We start from the raw sequence: 24389 nt of genomic DNA, 5'->3' as shown, positions 1-24389 counted from the left end.
ATTACCCTATCAGAACAGAGTTATGAGAGAAATACCCTATCAGAACAGAGTTATGTAATTCCTCTTTGACAAACGAACGGAGCCAAACTCGTCATATTCCAGTTTGATTGACAGGATCCCGGGAGCGGTATATAACCGAAAGGGGGTCTGTCATTTAGGCACTACCGCTCAAGTCCTTCCACTACCGCTCACGTCCTTCCTCGCGTGGATATAGTGGACATTACACCCACAGTTTCCTCTCCGCCACAACACTTTATATTTATTTGAACAATATAGTTTTTTTCGTTGGATATTTTTTAATTTGAATTGAAAGCGATTGCATTCGCACCAGGTAGGCAACGTTGTATGAAGAAGGACGTACGCTCGTGCAAATTACTTTGTTAGGCTTTAATTTGATCATGATTGTGTCACAGTTCACAGTTCGGTAAGATCGTATCCTGTGCATGCACTCAGTGATGAGTACACATTCAGTGAGAGTTGGGTGAGACCAGCTTGCTTTAGAAACGTATGATTAATTTGTGGCGTGTCTGGGACAGATGTGGCTGCGTCGACGATAAATCATTTGTAGAAGTTGTGAAAGTTTGGCAGTTGCCATAACCTCTCAGTGTATGCACACTGCGCGAGACAGCAGTAAAACTGTGTGGAAATTGTGTATTAACGATGAAAGCAACGGCAATTAAATAAAACGTGTGTTCTGTGTTTTTAAGGAGACATGATACTCAGGAGATGTCTGTACTTGCTGCCGTTACTGTGTGTCTGCCTCGCAGCGCAACCTCAAGGTAAACAGACAGCTGGACTCCATCACCATTAACTTAGAGATGTTCTCACTTGTCTTCAGACTTCCCCTTGAAACGCTTTTTTTAGTTAAAGGATGATAAAACTGCTTCATGGTGACTTTGCTCTCCATTACATTTCTGTCTCAAAGGCTGTTCCATTGTCTCTGTAGGGAAATTCTCAGAACCCACTGTTTGGGTTTCTTGTGAAACTTTCTTCCAGTGAAATCATTCAAAAGTGGACCGTTTGCTTGACGTAATATTTAGAAATGTTTCAACGGTTTTTGAAGAAAATTCCCTAACTGACAACCATATTTGGAGTTGGTGGCTGTTGTGCCTGTTACCTTCAGTGCTCTTCTCCTCTTTCCCTCTGACCCACGTCTTGAAGATGGGGAGTTGGACGACGACACCATTTTCGACCTGTTTGAGATCAGTCACATCAACCGCAAGACTCTGGGAGCCAAGCAGTTCCGGGGCCAAGACTCGGACGCGCCGGCGTACCGCTTCATCCGCTTTGACCAGCTGCCGTCCGTCCACGCTCCCGTGCTGAGACAGCTGCTGCGGCAGGTCCAGAACAACGAGGGCTTCGTGCTGGAGGCCAGCTTGCGGCAAGACCGCGGCTCCCGGGGGACGCTGGTGGGGCTGGAGGACTCCAAAGGTCAACGGCAGTTTGAGATTGTGTCCAACGGGCGCGCCAACACGCTGGACCTGGTGTACTGGATGGACGGATCCCAGAACGTGGTGTCCTTCGAGGACGTGGACCTGTCCGACTCCCAGTGGAAGAACATCACGCTTCACGTCCACGGGGAGAACGCCCACCTGTTTGTGGGCTGTGGGCTGGTAGACAGCTTCATCCTGGACGAGCCCTTCTACGAGCACCTGCAGCAGGAGGGCAGCAGGATGTTCGTGGCCAAGGGCTCCACCCGGGAAAACCACTTCAGGGTAACACTCACGTTTGATTAACGCAGCGGACGCTTTTACCCAAAGAGCCAGACAGTTCATGTAGGAAGTACAGCAGAAACTGACACAGTCGCCTGGCTTCCTGCCCCAATCACAGCCGCTGCATGGTCATCCTTGGGGCAGGAAATATAAGTTTGAAACTCCAGACCTCAGTTAACTAGTCTTTAACTACTGTAACTAGTCTAACTGGTCTCTTGCTCACAGGGTTTGCTGCAGAATGTGCGTTTCATCTTTGACACTTCGATGGACGACATCTTGATGGGAAAGGGCTGTGATGTCACTAAACCAGGTAGGAGGTCCGATGAGATGAGATGTTGGAGATGTAGGAGATGTAGTGGTAGTGTAATGAATGTAGGAGATGTAATGCCCCAGTCCTATCAGCAGAGGGAGCAGTAGTGCTGGTGTGTGTATCTGTACCATGCTGTGTGACTGAGCAAGCTGACTTCTATCTATCTGCCTCCAGGGAATACCCTGCCCTACACTCCCTGCTAGTCACGACTCAGAGTCTCTTTGTGTTTCACAATTAAGAAGCCAATTTCAGATGATTTCTCATTTCTTCGTCAAACTGTTCTCTCTTCCATGGTGTTGGCGCCAGAGCCCCGACTAGTGAGAGAGGAAGTTAGGACGTGGAAAGATCTCAGTATTACATCATGTTTACGGAAACAGTGGACTGGGAGTGGTGGTGTGAGGTCAGCCCATGTGTGAACACAAGGAGAGTCAGATGTTAGGGTTTATGTCTACTGGCAGGATCCTCTGGGTAGAGCCTGAAAGAGAACGGGACACTAAAGTCAATGCTATTACAGTGTTATAGTAGGGAGTTCACACGCACACACACACACACACACACACACACACACACACACACAGTGAGGACATGACTTGGCAGAGAGGGTAGCTCTCGCTCCACTGGATCCTGAGTTCCTCCTGGATGTGGCTAAGCCAGGGCTCTCCAACTAAGGTTCTGACCAGTTCTGTTCTTCTCTCTGTCCAGTGAAAATGTCTAGACACTGGCACCAGCCCAGCCCTGCTCTGGGTCTGTCCTGGGTCTGTCCTAGGTCTGTCCTGGGTCTGTCCTGGTTCTTTCCTGGGTCTGTCCTGGTTCTTTCCTGGGTCTGTCCTGGGTCTGTCCTGGTTCTTTCCTGGGTCTGTCCTGGTTCTTTCCTGGGTCTGTCCTGGGTCTGGGTCTGTCCTGGGTCTGTCCTGGGTCTGCTCTTAGAGAGGAGGTCTACAGCTCTGAATGATTCCTCCAGACTTAGAGAAGAGGTCTTTAGCTCTAATTGTCCTCCAGACTTAGACAGGAGGTCTTTAGCTCTGAATGAGTCCTCCAGACTTAGAGAAGGGAGCAGAAAGTGAACACAGAGTTGGCTGTGCGGTGCGTCTAGAACTGCATGATGTAGAATCCCTGTTCACCCATTCATCTCTGCCAGTTTACATGGCTGACCTACTGAAGGCTGCTGTGTGTGTCTTTGTGTGTGTGTACATGTGTGTGTGTGTGTGTGTGTGTGTGTACTGTCAGACATGTGGGGATGCCGAAGGGACACATTAAGAGAGGGGTAAGAGGAGTGAGACAATGTGGAACACAGCCGTCATGCATACTTCTCCTGGGGGGGCTGAGGAGGCTCCAGTGAAGGGAGGTGAGGGGGGCTGAGGAGGCTCCAGTGAAGGGAGGTGAGGGGGACTGGGTGAGGGGGGCTGAGGAGGCTCCAGTGAAGGGAGGTGAGGGGACTGGGTGAGGGGGGCTGAGGAGGCTCCAGTGAAGGGAGGTGACGGGGGCTGAGGAGGCTCCAGTGAAGGGACGTGAGGGGGGCTGGGCTGAGCAGTGGGTTTGAATAGAACAGCTGAATTATGTCAGGGATGCACAGCTGGCAGACAAATCAAACTGCCCCACTGTGACTGAGCACGTGGGCTTGGCCATGCTGTCGTGACTTCCTGCTTCACTTTCTGCTTCACTTCCTGCTTCACTTCCTACTCATTTCCTTCTCCACAGTGTGTGTGTGGGAGTTTGTCTGTGTGTGTGCACGTACATGTGTGTGCATGCGTTTAGGTGTGGCTACACAAGACAGGTTCAGTGGTTCAGCAGGAGTCGTTCAGTGCCGTTATCTTCGTACTTGTTTACAGTCCGTCTCTCCGACCCAGATGAGGTGAACACGGTGAGCGAGAGCGCTGAGGTGGTGGATGTCAGTCCTTCCATCACCACTAACTTCATTGGTCAGAAGCCGGAGAAGGCGGGGCCGGGGGCGGAGCTATGCGAGCGCTCCTGTGAGGAGCTGAGCTCCATGTTCCAGGAACTTAAGGGACTGCGCGTCGTCGTCGGCAACCTGATTGACGGCCTTCAAAAAGTGGTGAGTGGCTTCTGATGGGCGAGTTTGACGCTGACAATATTAACACTATACAGTGTGTTTGGTTTTCGTTTGTTGGTTTCTCAGAGTGATTTGGGAGTCAAGGTTGACTCTAGAACTGTCTTTCCACTGAAAATATTCTCTTCAAATCAAAGGAAATATTCTAGCACATGAGACCACACAGGAGAGCTGTTGTATTTAAGTGGTCTAAGTTGGCTCCAATAGACTGTATAGGTTTATACAGCCTCTAAATTATATAAACCTACTGTTTAGTATACAGCCTTCTAACTGTTATAAACCTCCTGTAGCCTTATACAGGCTTCTAACTAGCCTTATACAGGCTTAAAACTTCTATTAACTGATAAAGGCCTACAGACGGTGACCTAACAACCAGGTGTTACTGTGTTAGCAAGCTGTGTTAGCAAGCTGTGTTAGGAAGCTGTGCTAGCAAGCTGTGTTAGCAGCCTGTGTTAGCAGGCTGTGTTAGCAGGCTGTTGGAGGGTGTTGGACAGCTGTGTTAGAAAGCTGTGCAAGCAGGCTTCTGGATTGCTGTGTTAGCAAGCTGTGCTATCAGGCTGCTGGCTAGCTGTGTTCGTAGGCTGCTGGCTAACTATGTTAACATGCTGTGTTAACAGGCTGTGTCAGCAGACTGGTGGCTAGCTCTGTTAACAGGCTGTGTTAGCAGGCTGTTGGAGGGTGTTGGACAGCTGTGTTAGAAAGCTGTGCAAGCAGGCTTCTGGATTGCTGTGTTAGCAAGCTGTGCTATCAGGCTGCTGGCTAGCTGTGTTCGTAGGCTGCTGGCTAACTATGTTAACATGCTGTGTTAACAGGCTGTGTCAGCAGACTGGTGGCTAGCTCTGTTAACAGGCTGCCTCCAGAGGCCTCCAGTAGCAAGTCAGTCTGACTCGGGGTAGTTTCCCTGAGAGAGGTCCCTCAGGCTCGGACTGACCGAGTGGTGTGTAGCAACCTGACACAGCTCACACTGCTGTCTGAACACACACACACATACAGACTCTTTCTCTCTTTTCCTTCCACTGTCTCTCTCTCCCTCTCACTCTCCCTCTCCCTTACCCTCTCTCTCCCTCTATCTCTTTCCTGCTCTCTCTCCTGCCCTCACTCCTTCTCTCTCTTTTCCTTCCACTCTCTCCCTCCTTCTCTCTCTTTCTCTTTTCCTTATTTCCACTCTTTCTGTCTCTCTCCCCCTTTCCCTCCTCTTTTTCTCTCTTCCTTCCACTCTTTTCACCCCCCCCCCCTCTCTCTTTTCTCTCTCTCTCTCTCTCTCTCTCTCTCTCTCTCTCTCTCTCTCTCTCTCTCTCTCTCTCTCTCTCTCTCTGCCCTCCACTCTCTCCCCCTCCCCCTCTCTCTCTTCCTTCCACTCTCTCTCTCTCTTTTCCTCTCTCTCTCTTTTCCTTTCACTCTCACCCTTTCTATTCCTCTCTCTTTCTCTCTCCCTCCCCCCTTACTCTCTTTATCCCCCCCCCCTCTCTTTCACACACACACATTTGCAGACAGACAGACACACATACAGACTCTCTCTTTTCCTTCCATTGTCTCTCTCTCACTCTTTCTCTCTCCCCCTCTCTCTCTCCCTTTCCCGCTCTCTCCCTTTTCATTCCACTCTGTCTCTCTTTGTCTCTCTCCTCTCCTTCCACTCACCACCCCTCTCTCTCTCTCTTCCTTCCTTCCTTCCCCCTCTCTCTCTCTTTTCCTTTCACTCTCAACCTTTCTATTAACTGTCTCTTTCTCGCTTTCCCTCCCTCTTACTCTATCTCTTTCCCCTCTCTCTCTCACACACACACACACACACACACACATTTGCAGACAGACAGACGTACACCCACACACACACACACCAGAGACACACTGTGCGCAGGGTAGAGACACATTTTTACATTTAGTCATTTTAGCAGTCGCTCTTATCCAGAGCGACTTACAGTAAGTACAGGGACATTCCTCCGAGGCAAGTAGTGTGAGGTGCCTCAGTGTGCACAGGGCAGAGACACAGTGTGCACAGGGCAGAGACTGTGTGCACAGGGCAGAGACACAGTGTGCACAGGGCAGAGACTGTGTGCACAGGGCAGAGACAGTATGCACAGGGCAGAGACACGGTGTGCACAGGGCAGAGACACGGTGTGCACAGGGCAGAGACACGGTGTGCACAGGGCAGAGACACAGTGTGCACAGGGCAGAGACTGTGTGCACAGGGCAGAGACACAGTGTGCACAGGGCAGAGACTATGTGCACAGGGCAGAGACACAGTGTGCACAGGGCAGAGACTATGTGCACAGGGCAGAGACACAGTGTGCACAGGGCAGAGACTATGTGCACAGGGCAGAGACACAGTGTGCACAGGGCAGAGACAAAGTGTGCACAGGGCAGAGACACGGTGTGCACAGGGCAGAGACAGTATGCACAGGGCAGAGACACGGTGTGCACAGGGCAGAGACACGGTGTGCACAGGGCAGAGACAGTGTGCACAGGGCAGAGACACGGTGTGCACAGGGTAGAGACACAGTGTGCACAGGGCAGAGACAGTGTGCACAGGGCAGAGACACGATGTGCACAGGGTAGAGACACGGTGTGCACAGGGCAGAGACACGGTGTGCACAGGGCAGAGACACGGTGTGCACAGGGCAGAGACACAGTGTGCACTGGGCAGAGAAACAGTGTGCACAGGGCAGAGACACGATGTGCACAGGGCAGAGACACGGTGTGCACAGGGTAGAGACACAGTTTGCACAGGGCAGAGACAGTGTGCACAGGGCAGAGACACGATGTGCACAGGGCAGAGACACGGTGTGCACAGGGCAGAGACACAGTGTGCACTGGGCAGAGAAACAGTGTGCACAGGGCATCAAAGGGCAGCAAAGGCTACATTGTGAGACTTGAGTTCTGAAGGATAATCACCGTCTATACACTTGTACAGTATGTATACTAATACTAAACTCAGCCGATCTGTATACACATAGCCTGTATGAACTCAAAATGTTTCAAGTATATATACTAACTGTAAACTAAGTGTAAAGACATGTCCTTGGTCAGACGGAGGAGAATGTGGTGATGAAGGACGCTCTGGCCCGGATGAAGAACTCTAAGGAGAAGAGCATGTGCTGGCAGGACGGCCGTCTGTTTGAGGACAAGGAGGACTGGGTGGTGGACAGCTGCACCAAGTGCACCTGCCAGGTAGGACCACACCATAGCCATGACTACTCCACACCATAACCATTACAACACCTCAACATAACCATGACAACGCCACACCATAACCATGACAACACCACACCATCACCATGACAACACCACACCATCAACGTGAGAATATCCCTTCTGTTTCATTACCACTTTGAATCTAACGCCACTGTATTCTAGTTCCTTATTGTAACTCCACAGCATTCTATTTCCACAGTATTCTAACTACACAATATTCTAGTTCAACAGTATTCTAGTTCCACAGTATTATAGTTCAACAGTATTCTAATTCCACAGTATTCTAGTTCCACAGTATTCTAACTACACAGTATTCTAGTTCCACAGTATTCTAACTACACAGTATTCTAGTTCCACAGTATTCTAACTACACAGTATTCTAGTTCCACAGTATTATAGTTCCACAGTATTATAGTTCAACAGTATTCTAATGCCAAACGGTATACTAGTTCCACAGTATTCTAGTTTAACCGTATTCTAATTCAACAGTATTCTAGTTCCACAGTATACTGTAAGCATACTAGTGCTAGGTCGCTAGTAGGGCTCGTTTACAAAACATGGCACCCTGATTATGTAAAAAAATCCTACAAAGCATGTTTTTCATTTAGCAGAGGATTTTATTCATAATGACAAACAGATAGTGTGTACACACAGTTGTGTGTAAAATTATTGGAAGTGTGATAGTAATTCTGCCTACATTAAACAAGTTCTTACATAAGACTATACTATTTCAGATACAGCTCAAATCATAAATATACAGGAAAATATGGACAACCCTTTTTCTCTTCTCTCTCTTTCCCATCTCTCTCCTGTCTCTCCTGCCTCCTGTCTCTCTCCTGTCTCTCCTGCCTCCTGTCTCTCTCATGTCTCTCCTGCCTCCTGTCTCTCTCCTGTCTCTCCTGCCTCCTGTCTCTCTCCTGTCTCTCCTGCCTCCCATCTCTCTCCTGTCTCTCCTGCCTCCTGTCTCTCTCCTGTCTCTCCTGCCTCCTGTCTCTCTCTCTCCCATCTCTCTCCTGTCTCTCCTGCCTCCTGTCTCTCTCCTGTCTCCTGTCTCTCTCCTGTCTCTCCTGCCTCCTGTTTCTCTCCTGTCTCTCTCCTGTCTCTCTCCTGTCTCTCCTGCCTCCTGTCTCTCTCTTGTCTCTCCTGCCTCTTGTCTCTCTCCTGTCTCTCCTGCCTCCTGTCTCTCCTGCCTCCTGTCTCTCTCCTGTCTCTCCTGCCTCCTGTCTCTCTCCTGTCTCTCCTGCCTCCTATCTCTCTCCTGTCTCTCCTGCCTCCTGTCTCACTCTCTCCTGTCTCTCTCCTGTCTCTCTCCTGTCTCTCCTGCCTCCTGTCTCTCTCCTATCTCTCCTGCCTCCTGTCTCCTGCCTCCTGTCAGGACTCTAAGATAGTGTGCCACCAGATGACCTGCCCTGCGGTGGCCTGTTCCAGCCCTTCCTTCATCGATGGGGAGTGCTGCCCTATGTGTCTACGTAAGACTCACACACATGCACTCACAAACGCACTCACAAACACACACACACGCTCACACACATTCACACACACATTCACACACACACTCACACACACAGCCACGCTCACACACATTCACACACACACTCACACACAAACACACACACACCCACGCTCACACACATTCAAACACACACTCACACACGGACACACATTCACACACACACACACTCACACAAGACCAGCATGGCTGAACTAAGTAGCATTCTTATATATATATGCGTGTCTGTATCTGTTTTTGTGTGTATCTATGTGCGTGTTTGTGTGTGTATCTGTGTGCGTGTGTGTGTCTCAGCTAAAGACAGTGAGGACGGCTGGTCTCCGTGGTCTGAGTGGACAGAGTGTACGGTCACCTGTGGGACAGGGACGCAGCAGAGGGGCAGGTCATGTGACGCCACCAGCAACCCCTGCTCCGGCCCGTCTATACAGACACGCAAGTGCAGCTTGGGAAAATGTGACAGTCGAGGTGAGTCATGACTACACCTCTCATCAGCCCACCATCACCGCTACACCCACTATCTCAACATGCTACACGCACTATCTCAACGCGCTACACCCACTATCTCAACATGCTACACCCACTATCTCAACATGCTACACCCACTATCTCAACATGCTACACCCACTATCTCAACATGCTACACCCACTACCTCAACGTGCTACATCAGCTATCTTAAGTGCTAAATGTTAAAACTTCCTTATATACACATGCAGGCACGCACACACACACGTAGGCACACGCGCGTGCGCAGGCACATCAGTGGGCCGCGGATTACTTTCTAGTAAGAATGGTGGTCCCTGGGACAAAACCAGTTAAAAAACCCTGCTCTATCTCAACATGCTACACCAGCTATCACCAGCTAACGTGCTACACAACGTCACACAGCGTTACACAGCGTTACACAATGTCACATGGTTTGATGACGAACGTGTGTGATGTGCGTGTGCCAGTCCGCCAGGACGGTGGGTGGAGCCTGTGGTCTCCCTGGTCTTCGTGCTCCGTGTCGTGTGGTGAGGGTCAGATCACCAGGATCCGCCACTGCAACGCCCCCGTGCCCCAGCTGGGCGGCCGAGACTGTCAGGGGAGCGGCCGGGAGACACAGCGATGTGAGGCCAAGCCTTGTCCAAGTGAGTATGGTGAACTGGACCTGTCCTAGTGAGTATGGTGAACTGGACCTGTCCTAGTGAGTATGGTGAACTAGCCCTGCCCTAGTGAGTATGGTGAACTAGCCCTGTCCTAGTGAGTATGGTAAACTAGCCCTGTCCTAGTGAGTATGGTGAACTAGCCCTGTCCTAGTGAGTATGGTAAACTAGCCCTGTCCTAGTGAGTATGGTGAACTAGCCCTGTCCTAGTGAGTATGGTGAACTAGCCCTGTCCTAGTGAGTATGGTAAACTAGCCCTATCCTAGTGAGTATGGTGAACTAACCCTGTCCTAGTGAGTATGGTGAACTGAACTGGACCTGTCCTAGTAAGTATGGTTAACTAGCCCTGTCCTAGTGAGTGTGGTGAACTAGCCCTGTCCTAGTGAGTATGGTGAACTAGCCCTGTCCTAGTGAGTATGCTGAAATGTCAAAAAACAACCCAACCTTCCTCATGGTGCCTGTGTGTAGTTGACGGTGGTTGGGGACCGTGGTCGCCGTGGGCAACCTGCTCAGCAACCTGTGGGGGCGGGATTAAGAGTCGGACACGCGTGTGTAACAGCCCCCAGCCCCAGTACGGGGGAAAGCAGTGTCTGGGAGATGCCAAGGACAGCGACGTCTGCAACAAGAAGGACTGTCCTATTGGTGAGTCTGACTGAGACTTCCTGCTTCCTGTCCTTCTACACAGACGGCTGTCTTTCCATCCCTTCTTCCTACTTCCTGCTTCCTGTCACCGTACACAGATGACTGTCTAACACTTGTTCCTGCTTCCTGTCATCGTACACAGATGACTGTCTAACACTTGTTCCTGCTTCCTGTCACCGTACACAGATGACTGTCTAACACTTGTTCCTGCTTCCTGTCACCGTACACAGATGACTGTCTAACACTTGTTCCTGCTTCCTGTCACCGTACACAGATGACTGTCTAACACTTGTTCCTGCTTCCTGTCACCGTACACAGATGACTGTCTAACACTTGTTCCTGCTTCCTGTCACCGTACACAGATGACTGTCTAACACTTGTTCCTGCTTCCTGTCACCGTACACAGATGACTGTCTAACACTTGTTCCTGCTTCCTGTCACCGTACACAGATGACTGTCTAACACTTGTTCCTGCTTCCTGTCACCGTACACAGATGACTGTCTAACACTTGTTCCTGCTTCCTGTCACCGTACACAGATGACTGTCTAACACTTGTTCCTGCTTCCTGTCACCGTACACAGATGACTGTCTAACACTTGTTCCTGCTTCCTGTCACCGTATACAGATGACTGTCTAACACTTGTTCCTGCTTCCTGTCACCGTACACAGATGACTGTCTAACACTTGTTCCTGCTTCCTGTCACCGTATACAGATGACTGTCTAACACTTGTTCCTGCTTCCTGTCACCGTATACAGATGACTGTCTAACACTTGTTCCTGCTTCCTGTCACCGTACACAGATGACTGTCTAACACTTGTTCCTGCTTCCTGTCACCGTATACAGATGACTGTCTAACACTTGTTCCTGCTTCCTGTCACCGTACACAGATGACTGTCTAACACTTGTTCCTGCTTCCTGTCACCGTACACAGATGACTGTCTAACACTTGTTCCTGCTTCCTGTCACCGTATACAGATGACTGTCTAACACTTGTTCCTGCTTCCTGTCACCGTATACAGACGGCTGTCTAACACTTGTTCCTGCTTCCTGTCACCGTATACAGATGACTGTCTAACACTTGTTCCTGCTTCCTGTCACCGTATACAGATGACTGTCTAACACTTGTTCCTGCTTCCTGTCACCGTATACAGACGGCTGTCTAACACTTGTTCCTGCTTCCTGTCACCGTATACAGATGGCTGTCTAACACTTGTTCCTGCTTCCTGTCACCGTATACAGACGGCTGTCTAACACTTGTTCCTGCTTCCTGTCACCGTACACAGATGACTGTCTAACACTTGTTCCTGCTTCCTGTCACCGTATACAGATGACTGTCTAACACTTGTTCCTGCTTCCTGTCACCGTATACAGATGACTGTCTAACACTTGTTCCTGCTTCCTGTCACCGTACACAGATGACTGTCTAACACTTGTTCCTGCTTCCTGTCACCGTATACAGATGACTGTCTAACACTTGTTCCTGCTTCCTGTCACCGTACACAGATGACTGTCTAACACTTGTTCCTGCTTCCTGTCACCGTACACAGATGACTGTCTAACACTTGTTCCTGCTTCCTGTCACCGTATACAGATGACTGTCTAACACTTGTTCCTGCTTCCTGTCACCGTATACAGACGGCTGTCTAACACTTGTTCCTGCTTCCTGTCACCGTATACAGATGGCTGTCTAACACTTGTTCCTGCTTCCTGTCACCGTATACAGACGGCTGTCTAACACTTGTTCCTGCTTCCTGTCACCGTATACAGATGACTGTCTAACACTTGTTCCTGCTTCCTGTCACCGTATACAGACGACTGTCTAACACTTGTTCCTGCTTCCTGTCACCGTATACAGATGACTGTCTAACACTTGTTCCTGCTTCCTGTCACCGTATACAGACGGCTGTCTGTCTAACCCATGTTTCGGGGGGGTGGACTGCAGCAGTGCCTCCGATGGATCCTGGGAATGTGGACCATGCCCTGTTGGTTTCCGTGGCAACGGAACCCATTGCGAAGACATCAATGAGGTGAGAGCTAATGACTGTAGATGAAGAGATTGCAGGTTAACCCCCTCCCACACACACACTGATATTGATAAAAGTATCTGCTAAATGAACGTACATTACACACACTTCTACATTATTACAAGCAACCTGACCTGAGTGCTGACCCCATGCCCCTCTGCAGTGTGACATGGTGTCGGACGTGTGCTACCGGGGGGGTGAAGCCCAGCGCTGTGTGAACACAGACCCAGGCTTCCACTGCCTGTCCTGCCCTCCCAGGTACAAGGGCACCCAGCCCTTCGGCATGGGAGTGGAGGCTGCCAAGAAGAACAAGCAGGTGGGGGATTACAGGGATATGGTCCCTCCCACACTCTCCCTCTGTCTCCCCTGTCTCTCACCCCCCTCTCCCTCTCTATCTGTCTGTCTGTCTCTTTCCCTCTCCTCTTTCCGTCTTACTTTCCCTCTGTGTCTCTCTCCTTTTCTCCGTCTTTGTCTCCCTCTGTGTCTCTCTCCTTTTCTCCGTCTTTGTCTCCCTCTGTGTCTGTCTGTCTCTCTCCCTCTCTTCTCTCTCCGTCTTAGTCTCCCTCTGTGTCTCTCTCCCTCTCTTCTCTTTCCATCTTAGTCTCCCTCTGTGTCTCTCTCCCCCTCCTCTTTCCATCTGAGTCTCCCTCTGTGTCTCTCTCCCTCTCCCTCTCTCCGTCTTGGTCTCCGTCTGTGTCTCTCTCCCTCTCCCTTTGTCTGCCTCTCTCCCTCGTGGTCAGGGTTAGTCTTGTTGGCCCCAGTGATTAGCAATGTGTTTGTTGCAGCCCTCAGTGTTTCCACCCAGCTAGTTGGAGGCCTATTACTGTTTAATGCGCTGTGTCATGACTCTGTCTCCCTGGTATTCTGTCAGCCTGCCTGAGAGCTCCCTTCCTGCTGGCTGGGAGAGGTGAGTCATCCAGCCTGCAGCTGCCGCCAAATGTTGTATAAGCAGGAGGACCATGTGGTCAGCCTGGAGTTGGAGCCTGGAGCCTGGATCAGTTGATTAGGAGAGGGGGCCACCTCATCGTTGGCATGGGGGCGTGTGTGTGCGTTTTATTTTACGTGCGCGAGTGTATGGGGTGTGTGGGTGCGTGCATGCATGTGTGTGTATGTTCTAGAGGGGCATTTGAAGATTGTGTCACTGAATTCATTTTTAACATCCACTTTTTGCTGTAAAGCCCAACCTCCCATACCAAGTTTCATTTAGAACGCTGCCCACATCACAGTTCCTAGGTAATGTCTGTAAAGGGTTGCTATCATTTCATGTCATTTCATGGAAGTTAATGTAAACTGTTGGTTGTGGTGAACTGGTATAAAAAGACCTGTTGTAAACCTGTGTAACTCTGCCTTTTCTTTTTCCTTTCCTCCCTGTCCTCCCCACTCCCCAGGTGTGTGAGCCTGAGAACCCCTGCCAGGATAAGACCCATAACTGCCACCGGCACGCAGACTGTGTGTACCTCAGCCACTTCAGCGACCCCATGTACAAGTGTGACTGTAAGATCGGCTACGCAGGGGACGGCTTCATCTGCGGGGAGGACTCCGACCTGGACGGCTGGCCCAATCACAACCTGGTGTGTGACGCCAATGCCACCTATCACTGCAAGAAGGTGCGTGGGGAACAAGACACTTGACCAATCACAACTTTGCATGGGTTCTTTTTTTTGGGGGGGGGGGGGGGGGGGACTGACTGTCTCAGGTACCTGCCCCTAACCTGCCCCACCCCATCCTGCCCTAATCTAACTCTGCCATAATGCATCTGTGTTCCAGGACAACTGCCCCAACCTGCCCAACTCTGGACAGGAAGACTTTGACAAAGACGGGCAAGGGGACGCTTGTGACAAGGACGATGACAACGACGGCATCGTAGACGAGAGAGTAAGACAGCTGTCACTGTGGTGTATATATATCTATATCTGTAAATGCTAGAGAGCCCAGTGATATGTACACATGTAGAATTTTTAAGGAAAAAATGAATGTAATCCATTTTGGAAAACGGCTATAACATTACGTGGAAAAAGTGAAGCGCTGTGAATACTCTCCGGATGCACTGTTTGAAGACCTCCACTGCCTAACCAATGTTCTCACCTGTGTGAACAATAACGTTTTCATTTGCACTCTGTTCTTCTCTACCGTACTGTACTCTACTCTGCTCTCCTCTGTTCTCCTCTGCTCTGCTCTCCTCTGTTCTCCTCTGCTCTGCTCTACTGTCCTGTGTTCCATTTTTAGGATAACTGTCCTCTGCTGTACAACCCTCGTCAGTTTGACTTTGACAAGGACGACGTGGGCGACCGCTGTGACAACTGCCCCTACGAGCATAACCCCGCCCAGATAGACACGGACCACAATGGCGAGGGAGACGCCTGCTCTGTGGACATCGACGGGGACGGTAGGAAGGTCGACCAGCACCACGCTCTCCCTGAGCATGGCCTAGTGTCAGCATAGTGCCCGTGTCTAAACAACTTCTCTCCTCCAGAGATTCTGAACGAACATGACAACTGTCCGTACGTGTACAACCATGAGCAGAAGGACACGGACATGGATGGAGTAGGAGACCAGTGTGACAACTGTCCACTGCTACACAACCCAGACCAGGTGAGGAACACTGGTATATAACTCAGACCAGGTGAGGAACACTGCTGCACAACCCAGACCAGGTGAGGAACACTGGTATATAACCCAGACCAGGTGAGGAACACTGGTATATAACCAAGACCAGGTGAGGAACACTGGTATATAACCCAGACCAGGTGAGGAACACTGGTATATAACCCAGACCAGGTGAGGAACACTGGTATATAACCAAGACCAGGTGAGGAACACTGGTATATAACCCAGACCAGGTGAGGAACACTGGTATATAACCCAGACCAGGTGAGGAACACTGGTATATAACCCAGACCAGGTGAGGAGCACTGGTATATAACCAAGACCAGGTGAGGAACACTGGTATATAACCCAGACCCGGTGAGGAACACTAGTATGTAACCCAGACCAGGTGAGGACCGCAGACAGCATCAAAACTATAGGAAGGGTCCAGTTGAAGTATAGGTTAGGGGTTCTGTGAAGCCTATGCTACACTATAGTTGAGATGTTATTATTGTTGCACAGTGCCTGGGACTGGTAGCTGAGATTAGGTTACTTTGTATTGTGCCTACTGAAAGAGTGAGTGTGTGTGTGTGGTGTGGCGCCTGTCCTCCGTGTTGATTGTGGTGGTGTTTGTTTGACAGGCGGACAAAGATAACGACCTGGTGGGGGACCAGTGTGACAACAGCCAGGACATCGACGAGGACGGCCACCAGAACAACCTGGACAACTGTCCCTACGTTGCCAACTCCAACCAGGCCGACCATGACAAGGACGGCAAGGGCGACGCCTGTGACTATGATGACGACAACGATGGTATCCCTGACGATAAAGATAACTGCAGACTGGTGCCCAATGAAGACCAGCTTGACTCTGATGGTGGGGATTTAACACACACACACAGACAGACAGAACACCCCCCCACACACACACACACACACGCACACACATACACAGACAGACAGAACACCCCCCCACACACACACACACACACACACACACAATCTTTTACACTAAAAAGACCAAATGTATAACCAAATGTAAAACAATGCCAAAATGCTACTATTTCCATGACAGAATCCAGGTGATGCTGTAATACTGCCCTCTAGTGAGTCAGTAGAGGATGTATCTGGCACCACTTCAGTGTTAACGAGAGCTTGGATGTTTGGCTCCCCCTACCTGTGGAGACAGTAGTGCAGCACTACCTGTAGGAAGAGAAAATAGTTACCCTTCCATCAGTCCACAGGGAAACACAAACACACAGATAACTTGGATATAGTCTTACAAGACTTACAGTACATCCGTCATCATGTGCTAATGGTATACCGATGTTATTCAATATTATGTTTTCTGTCATGTTTTGCCTGTTTTGTTTGTTTTCAATAACGTTTTCAGTTGAATGACCTGTGTGTTTCCTATGCAGGAGATGGCAGGGGCGACGCCTGCAAGGACGACTTTGACAACGACAACATCCCCGACATCCTGGACGTGTGCCCTGAGAACAACGCCATTAGCATCACGGACTTCAGGAAGTTCCAGATGGTGCACCTGGACCCCAAGGGAACCACTCAGATCGACCCCAGCTGGGTGGTGCGGCACCAGGGCAAGGAGCTGGTCCAGACCGCCAACTCAGACCCGGGCATCGCCGTGGGTGAGGACAGACACCCCTCACACTGTGGGGGAACCTCGCAGAGCAGCAGAGCAGCATTAGGGATGAGTGCAGCTCAGTGGTAGAGCAGCATTAGGGATGAGTGCAGCTCAGTGGTAGAGCAGCATTAGGGATGAGTGCAGCTCAGTGGTAGAGCAGCATTAGGGATGAGTGCAGCTCAGTGGTAGAGCAGCATTAGGGATGAATGCAGCTCAGTGGTAGAGCAGCATTAGGGATGAATGCAGCTCAGTGGTAGAGCAGCATTAGGGATGAGTGCAGCTCAGTGGTAGAGCATAGAAGCATTAGGGATGAGTGCAGCTCAGTGGTAGAGCATAGAAGCATTAGGGATGAGTGCAGCTCAGTGGTAGAGCAGCATTAGGGATGAGTGCAGCTCAGTGGTAGAGCAGCATTAGGGATGAGTGCAGCTCAGTGGTAGAGCAGCATTAGGGATGAGTGCAGCTCAGTGGTAGAGCATAGAAGCATTAGGGATGAGTGCAGCTCAGTGGTAGAGCAGCATTAGGGATGAGTGCAGCTCAGTGGTAGAGCAGCATTAGGGATGAGTGCAGCTCAGTGGTAGAGCATAGAAGCATTAGGGATGAGTGCAGCTCAGTGGTAGAGCATACAAAGCATTAGGGATGAGTATAAGTTCAGTTCATGAACTCTATCCCTGTTCTCCTCCTCTCCTCCTCCTCCTCTCCTCCTTCTCCTCCCCTCCCGTCCCCCAGGCTTTGACGAGTTCAACGCGGTGGATTTCAGCGGCACGTTCTACGTGAACACGGACCGTGACGATGACTACGCTGGCTTCGTGTTCGGGTACCAGTCCAGCGGCCGCTTCTACGTGGTGATGTGGAAGCAGATCACCCAGACCTACTGGGAGGACAAGCCCTCCAAGGCGTTCGGCCTGTCAGGAGTCTCCCTCAAGGTGGTTAACTCCACCACAGGCACCGGGGAGAACCTGAGGAATGCGTTGTGGCACACAGGGAACACCGCCGGCCAGGTGAGAAACCACGTAATAAACACAGTAATAAAGTGTTCACTTCTGTTTGACACAATTCAAACCAAAATATCCCAAGCCCTTCCATCAAAACCACTCCCACAAAACTACGGCCACGAGCATTGAGTGCAGGGGCAGAGTGCGCGCAAGTAGGTAGGCAGACAGACAGGTAGCCCGTCCAATCATTAGTCTCGGAACAGTCTTAATGATTTGTTGTGTTTATTACAGTCCTGCTCACAGATGTCGGATTGATTTCATCTTACCGTCAAACCTTTAGATTTATTGGTTGCTATCAAGTTTATTTAACTAATATAACAAAAAATTTTTTTTAAACACATTAGATACCCTGCCTTTAACTTTAATGACATATCGTTTCAGTTTCGATTTTTTTTTTCCGGTAACAGTGTATAAAACCTCACAGTATACATGTATGTGTGTGTGGCGTGTGTGTGGCGTGTGCGTGGCGTGTGTGTGGCGTGTGTGTGATACGGTGTGCAGGTGCGTACTCTCTGGCACGATCCCAAGAACATCGGCTGGAAAGACTTCACCGCCTACAGGTGGCACCTCATACACAGGCCCAAGACGGGCTTCATCAGGTGAGCACACACCTCATACACAGGCCCAAGACGGGCTTCATCAGGTGAGCACACACACACACGTGTACACACACACACGTGTACACACACACACACGCAGCTCAGGGACCCACCTGCCGGCTGTGCTGTCCCCCAGGGTGGTGGTGTACGAGGGGAAGCAGATCCTGGCGGACTCGGGCCCCGTGTATGACCAGACATTTGCAGGAGGACGGCTTGGCCTCTTTGTGTTCTCCCAGGAGCTCGTCTTCTTCTCAGACCTCAAGTATGAATGCAGAGGTGAGTTACCCCCCACACACACACTCCTACCCCCAAACACTCCTACCCACACCTCCCCACACACACTCCCACCCCCCCCCACACACACACTCCTACCCCCAAACACTCCTACCCACACCTCCCCACACACACTCCCACCCCCCCCCACACACACACTCCCACCCCCCCCCCCCACACACACACTCCTACCCCCAAACACTCCTACCCACACCTCCCCACACACACTCCCACCCCCCCCCACACACACACTCCTACCCCCAAACACTCCTACCCACACCTCCCCACACACACTCCCACCCCCCCCCACACACACACTCCCACCCCCCCCCCACACACACACTCCTACCCCCAAACACTCCTACCCACACCTCCCCACACACACTCCCACCCCCCCACACACACACACTCCTACCCCCAAACACTCCCACACCCACCTCCCCACACACACTCCCACCCCCACCCCCCCACACACACACTCCCCCCCAAACACTCCTACCACCACCCGCCCACACACACACTCCCCCCCAAACACTCCCACCCCCCACCCACACACTCCCCCCAAACTCTCCCACCCCCCCCACCCCCACACACACACACACTCCCACCACCCCAGTGCTGTAGAGAGGGGCGTGTGTGCTGTTGTGCTGTCTGGTTTAAGAAATAGACAGTTTTTAAAATCCTTCAAATGTTTTTTAACATCCAGATAAGCCGGAGTTTCCAACTGTGTTCATATAAAGGTAACAACCTGGAGCGGCGGTCTGCTTGGTGTTGCCTGATAACTCCTCACGCTGTGCTGTCTGCTTGTCACCTGCCTGGTTACACTGGCTGTATGGTTATCATACTGACGGTATGGTTATCATACTGGTGGTATGGTTATCATACTGACTGTATGGTTATCATACTGGCTGTATGGTTATCATACTGACTGTATGGTTATCATACTGGCTGTATGGTTATCATACGGACTGTATCGTTATCATACTGGTTGTATGGTTATCATACTGGCTGTATGGTTATCATACCGGCTGTATGGTTAACATACTGGCTGTATGGTTAGCATACTGGCTGTATGATTATCACACTGGTCATCATAGTAACTGTATAGTTAAAGTGACTGTATGGTTATTATAGTGACTGCATGTTTACCATATTGACTGTTTGGTAATAGAGACTGTGTGGTTATCATAGTGACGACATAGCAAAAATGTAATCACAGAGAGTACATAGCAAACTAATACTTTTTTACCGAAACAAGATCAATGTTGACATCATCTTACCCCTGGGAAGGCCAACCTTCACCATAACTATTTTTACTTGTTCGATAACTTGTAGCAGTTCCTATGTAAGTACAGTGTTGTTACTATAAGTTTTGCTATGTAGTTACATTGTAGTGGATGCAAATGTATGTGAAGTGGGTTGTGATACTGAAGAGCTCATTGTGAAGCGTGAGGTCTGTGGGAGGAGAACCAACAATACCAGATGTACATACCAGGAGTACCAGAAGTTTCTGGGTGATCAGTGGGGAGTAGTGGGCTGGTATGGTGCGATCCTCATCACAGCTGTAGATGGAACCCACATGTTGGTGAGCTGAGCTCTGGGGGCCTGCTGTGCCCAGCCCAAGGGCAGGGCTGCTCCTTCCACCCTGCTGGCGTGGACCTTCTCTGGGTCTACTATCTCTCTGTGTAGACGTGAAGCTCGACTCTCATCTTTTCCAACAGAAGTTTGCTGTAACCATAGCTTTGATATCTTCAAATGTGTTTATACCAGTGATTGACCCAATGACCCATCCACCTCTCCACCTCTCCCCCTTTCTTTCCACCTCTTCCTTTCTTCCTCTCTCCCTCCCTCCCTCTCTCTCTCTCTCTCTCCCTCCCCCTCCCTCTCTCCCTCTCTCCCTCTCCTTCTTTCCCCTTCAGATAACTGAGCTGGGTGGACCATGCTCCTCTGTCTCCTGGATCTCCACATCTTAACTCCATCTTTCAGCCAGACACAGACCTATCTGCTGTGCTGGAACAGCCATCAAACAGGTTAGGGTTAGTTGTGTCTGTTCTCCAGGGTTAGGGTTAGCTGTGTCTTCCAGGGTTAGGGTTAGCTGTCTGTCCTCCAGGGTCTTGGAAGACCAGACTTTCCCTTAGAAGTGACATCACACCTCAGTGGACTAAGAAAAGCCAAATAACTTAACGCTGTGGTCGACATTGTAAAAAATGTTTAATCCTATTTTTTCTGTTTTACATTTTTCATTTTAGCTCACTTTTCAGACTGTCAGTGTTAGTGAATACCAATATTTGAGTTCTAGGAACAGATAAGGGACATGTTCCACACATTTGACCTATAACTTAAGGTTGTACCAAAGACCAGTGATGTGGCTGATTATAGACTTGTACTAAAGACCAGTGATGTGGCTGATTATAGACTGGTATCCGTTCCCATCATTCTTAATGCCTCTGGAAAGTTATTCAACCCCAAGGCTATTTCACAGCAACTTACTCTGGGAACAAGATGTTTATACTAAGTCTGTATTATAAATTCTTTTTTTGTAAATTATTTATGCTATTGTTTTTTGTGTTTATTTTTTTCCTGGTTTGTTTCCCTTTTTGCTCAAGTTTGTAAATACTTATTTATTTGTTTACACTGATATAAAACAACTATTTGAAATACACCTGAAATTTGTGCTTAACAATATCCAAACTTTGCATCATAACTGAAAGATAGGGTCAGGATTGATATGCAGCACTTTGCAGGCAGTGCTTCTGTCACCATGAAGTGTTGAAGTGTGGAGTTACTACACACCATGACCGGATTAGATCTAAAAAGTCACATGAATGAGTGTTTATGCTGAGTTAGAGAGTCATGTTTAGGTTGTGTAGTGTTGTATGTAGTAGTGTGAGAACGTTTGTCCACAGTGTCACAGGACCAGTGTGAGCCCACAGGCATACAGATCTATTCCTGTATGTGGAAAGTGTGTTTTCTATATATGGAAGGACTTTATTGTAAACGTGTCTTTCCTGTATCAAGGCTGGATATTCATAACGTCCTATTTCTGGTATATGAGGTTGAGATAACGATATCATCACAACAGGGAAATGTGGATTTCATGGGATGGTGACGTTGCAGCTGTACATTTGTAGCACAACTACCCTATATTAGAAAAGCTAACTGTAACTAACTGTTGCTCCTTCAAACAAACACAATAAGCAAACGATCATTAAAAAACAAGTTATCACACATTTGTTTTAAAAAGAAATTATTAAATGAAATTATATATAATGACAACCAACTAAGCAAATGTTAATCCACTAACAGGCCTTCTTCCATTATGCATTCAATTGGCCAAAGTTAGCCCCTTGTCTGTGTCCCTGAGAAATAATGACATACTACCACAACATGTGCAAAGGGTCTTGGGTAATGGACAGAAGTCTCATTCTCCATCCTAGTTTTTACTCAGAGAACCCGACAGACCCACAATGCTGTCCCTGAATTCCATCACTAAACTGAAATAACATCACATAGTTAAAAACCAAGTTAATTACATGGATCAAGCAATCAGAAAAGTACGACCGTATCCGTTAGTATAGCAGTTGTTGTCCCAATACATCAAAATATGTTAGCCTGTTCTGTTTTTTGGGGGTTTTGCAATGCACAAATGTAAAATGTTTTGATATACATGATGCACGTGTTACATTTTCTACCAACCCTTTTTGTAAGTGGTAAACATAAAAAATGTATCTTGTTTAATGAAGCAATCTCATGTACATGATAAGATTATGTTCTATAGGGAATAAACATTTTGTACCTTATCTGTTTGTTTGCAGAAATGTGGTTCAAAACAGCAGAATACGAATCCTGTTTATTGCCAAGTAGGTTATATGAGGAATTTGCTTCGGTAGATGGTGGTTAACATAATATGTAGTAAAAAGCATAAATATAAAATACAAGAGAGGGTACGATTTCTGGGGAAATTGTGGTGCATGAGTCTTTTTTTGTTTGTTTGTTTTTCACGATATCACCTACAAACCTATTGTTTAAACTAATATCAAACATACAAACATTTGGAGGATTTTCATGGGTGTACTTTACTGATATTTCTGTATTTTATATAAGTATGCATACTTATTATATAAGAAGATTGCATAGTTTAAAAAGCATACATTTGTTGCGGCTCATTTACACTTCAGAATACTGACAGTGAAGTGCAGAATGAAACGGTGTTCTCTTCTCATTTCCTTCAGTGCAAGAGGGAATGGTGATAGGCTTTGTGGCAGCCTCACATCTGTCCAAACAGTTGCATCAAGAACAATCCTGTGTAAAAATAGTCCTAACCTATATGACTTAAATTTCCCCTTTTTAAGAATGTACTCATATTCCATTAATTCATTAATAAAAATCCACTTTGAAACAAGCTTTTCCATCTACACGTAATACAAATGATAGTTTTTAGCTTGTAAGTAATTGCAGTAGTTCAACATGAATCAAATAGTTTGATAATCTGATGGATGCTGTAAATCACAAGAATCAGTTCGTTCCCCGTGTCTGGCAAAAGTTTTTTAGCTTCAAATGGTTGAATTTACACTTCTAGCAAATGAATAACATTGCCATTACAACAGTTAATAATGAATCGGTCTGCCAGTGAGCCTGACTGAGGCAAACGGCAATACAGTACTGTCCGACTGAGCTCACATTATCAATCACAATATATTTTAAACCCTCCATGCAAGAAAGACGCTGGCTAGATGCAGCTCATATCTACAAAACAGACATCATCTACAAAACACAACGATCCTGGACATTTGTGATGTGGTATTATCGAGTGAAATATTAAATAGTAAAGAGACTGATAGTAGGTCATGTGACCGGCTATCCGCATAGGGAAAACCACCTGGCGCGTATTGAAGAAGTCTCATATTGTAGCCCAATTGCTGTGAAAGTACCAAGTCAATGACGTCAGTTACCAAATACAAGTTCAAGACAAACTCTAAGTATTTATTACATATAGGCCTACGTAAGGTGCAGATGTCTGATACACCATGAGCATCTCAGAGGACAAGGAATACAGGAAAACAGTTACATAGTATCACAATATGGGAGGTTTTACTCTCCCTAAAAATGTCAGGGGGTGACAATCAACAAAGCTTCGCAAGCACAGAAAGAAGAAGCTGTATTCATGGTAATAGATAGCTTTTGTTTAGTCTTTGGATAGGGTTCCTTGAAATAGCCTTGAAGTTCCTTATATTTTCGTCATTCAAAGTTGCCTGGCGCTAAAAACGTATGTAACATTTTGACCTCTGACCTACAATCTAGTGTCACAGACATTTCCCTGTCGCATCCTACAAAAGGACTAACTTATGGCTATGCAGGCATAAGCAAGCTTTACCAAACAGCATAGCCTTGACAGTTTATCAATGTTACAAGCAACATAATTCATAGGGCCATGTTCTCATGAGTTAGGAGAGAGCGGGGGGCGAAAGTAACAGGGGACGAAAGTAACAAAGCGATTTTCTCAGAGTCCTGAATTCATTTGCTTTCCAAGTTATGACAGCACCTTCAGCATGCAACCATTGATGGAACTGCCAAATTTTACATGATTTCGTCATCGTTTGCCGCTGTTGCGGAAAGCACTTTTCGAGTGCGCAAAGTAAATTAATGAGGCGGTCCTTTTTTGCTTATCAGAAGTTGTGTTTCCCGTTTCATGTC

The 24389-nt window shown here is 48.4% G+C and overlaps 1 protein-coding gene across 3 annotated transcripts; it reads left to right on the top strand.

The window, feature by feature from the left end:
• The first annotated feature begins 144 nt into the window (after positions 1-144).
• thbs2a (thrombospondin 2a) lies at positions 145-23097 on the top strand. Of its 3 annotated transcripts, none has more exons than XM_047028732.1 (23): positions 145-331; positions 708-779; positions 1162-1715; positions 1938-2022; positions 3870-4075; positions 7115-7255; positions 8655-8748; positions 9084-9254; positions 9741-9917; positions 10401-10574; positions 12477-12604; positions 12765-12917; positions 13990-14208; positions 14369-14476; positions 14828-14987; positions 15075-15193; positions 15829-16063; positions 16608-16835; positions 17558-17829; positions 18325-18422; positions 18559-18698; positions 19402-19435; positions 20615-23097. In XM_047028732.1, the coding sequence occupies exons 2-22, from the start codon at positions 713-715 to the stop codon at positions 19431-19433; spliced, it is 3561 nt and encodes a 1186-aa protein (XP_046884688.1). In that variant the 5' UTR covers positions 145-331; positions 708-712; the 3' UTR covers positions 19434-19435; positions 20615-23097. The 3 variants fall into 3 exon arrangements, with proteins under 3 accessions (XP_046884688.1, XP_046884687.1, XP_046884689.1); XM_047028731.1 differs by having other exon boundaries at positions 3852-4075; XM_047028733.1 differs by lacking the exon at positions 19402-19435 and having other exon boundaries at positions 3852-4075.
• Positions 23098-24389: the final 1292 nt, after the last annotated feature.

This window comes from Hypomesus transpacificus, chromosome 11 (genome assembly GCF_021917145.1).
Source record: "Hypomesus transpacificus isolate Combined female chromosome 11, fHypTra1, whole genome shotgun sequence".
Classification (NCBI taxonomy): domain Eukaryota; kingdom Metazoa; phylum Chordata; class Actinopteri; order Osmeriformes; family Osmeridae; genus Hypomesus; species Hypomesus transpacificus.
This window is presented reverse-complemented; position numbering and strand designations above follow the sequence as displayed.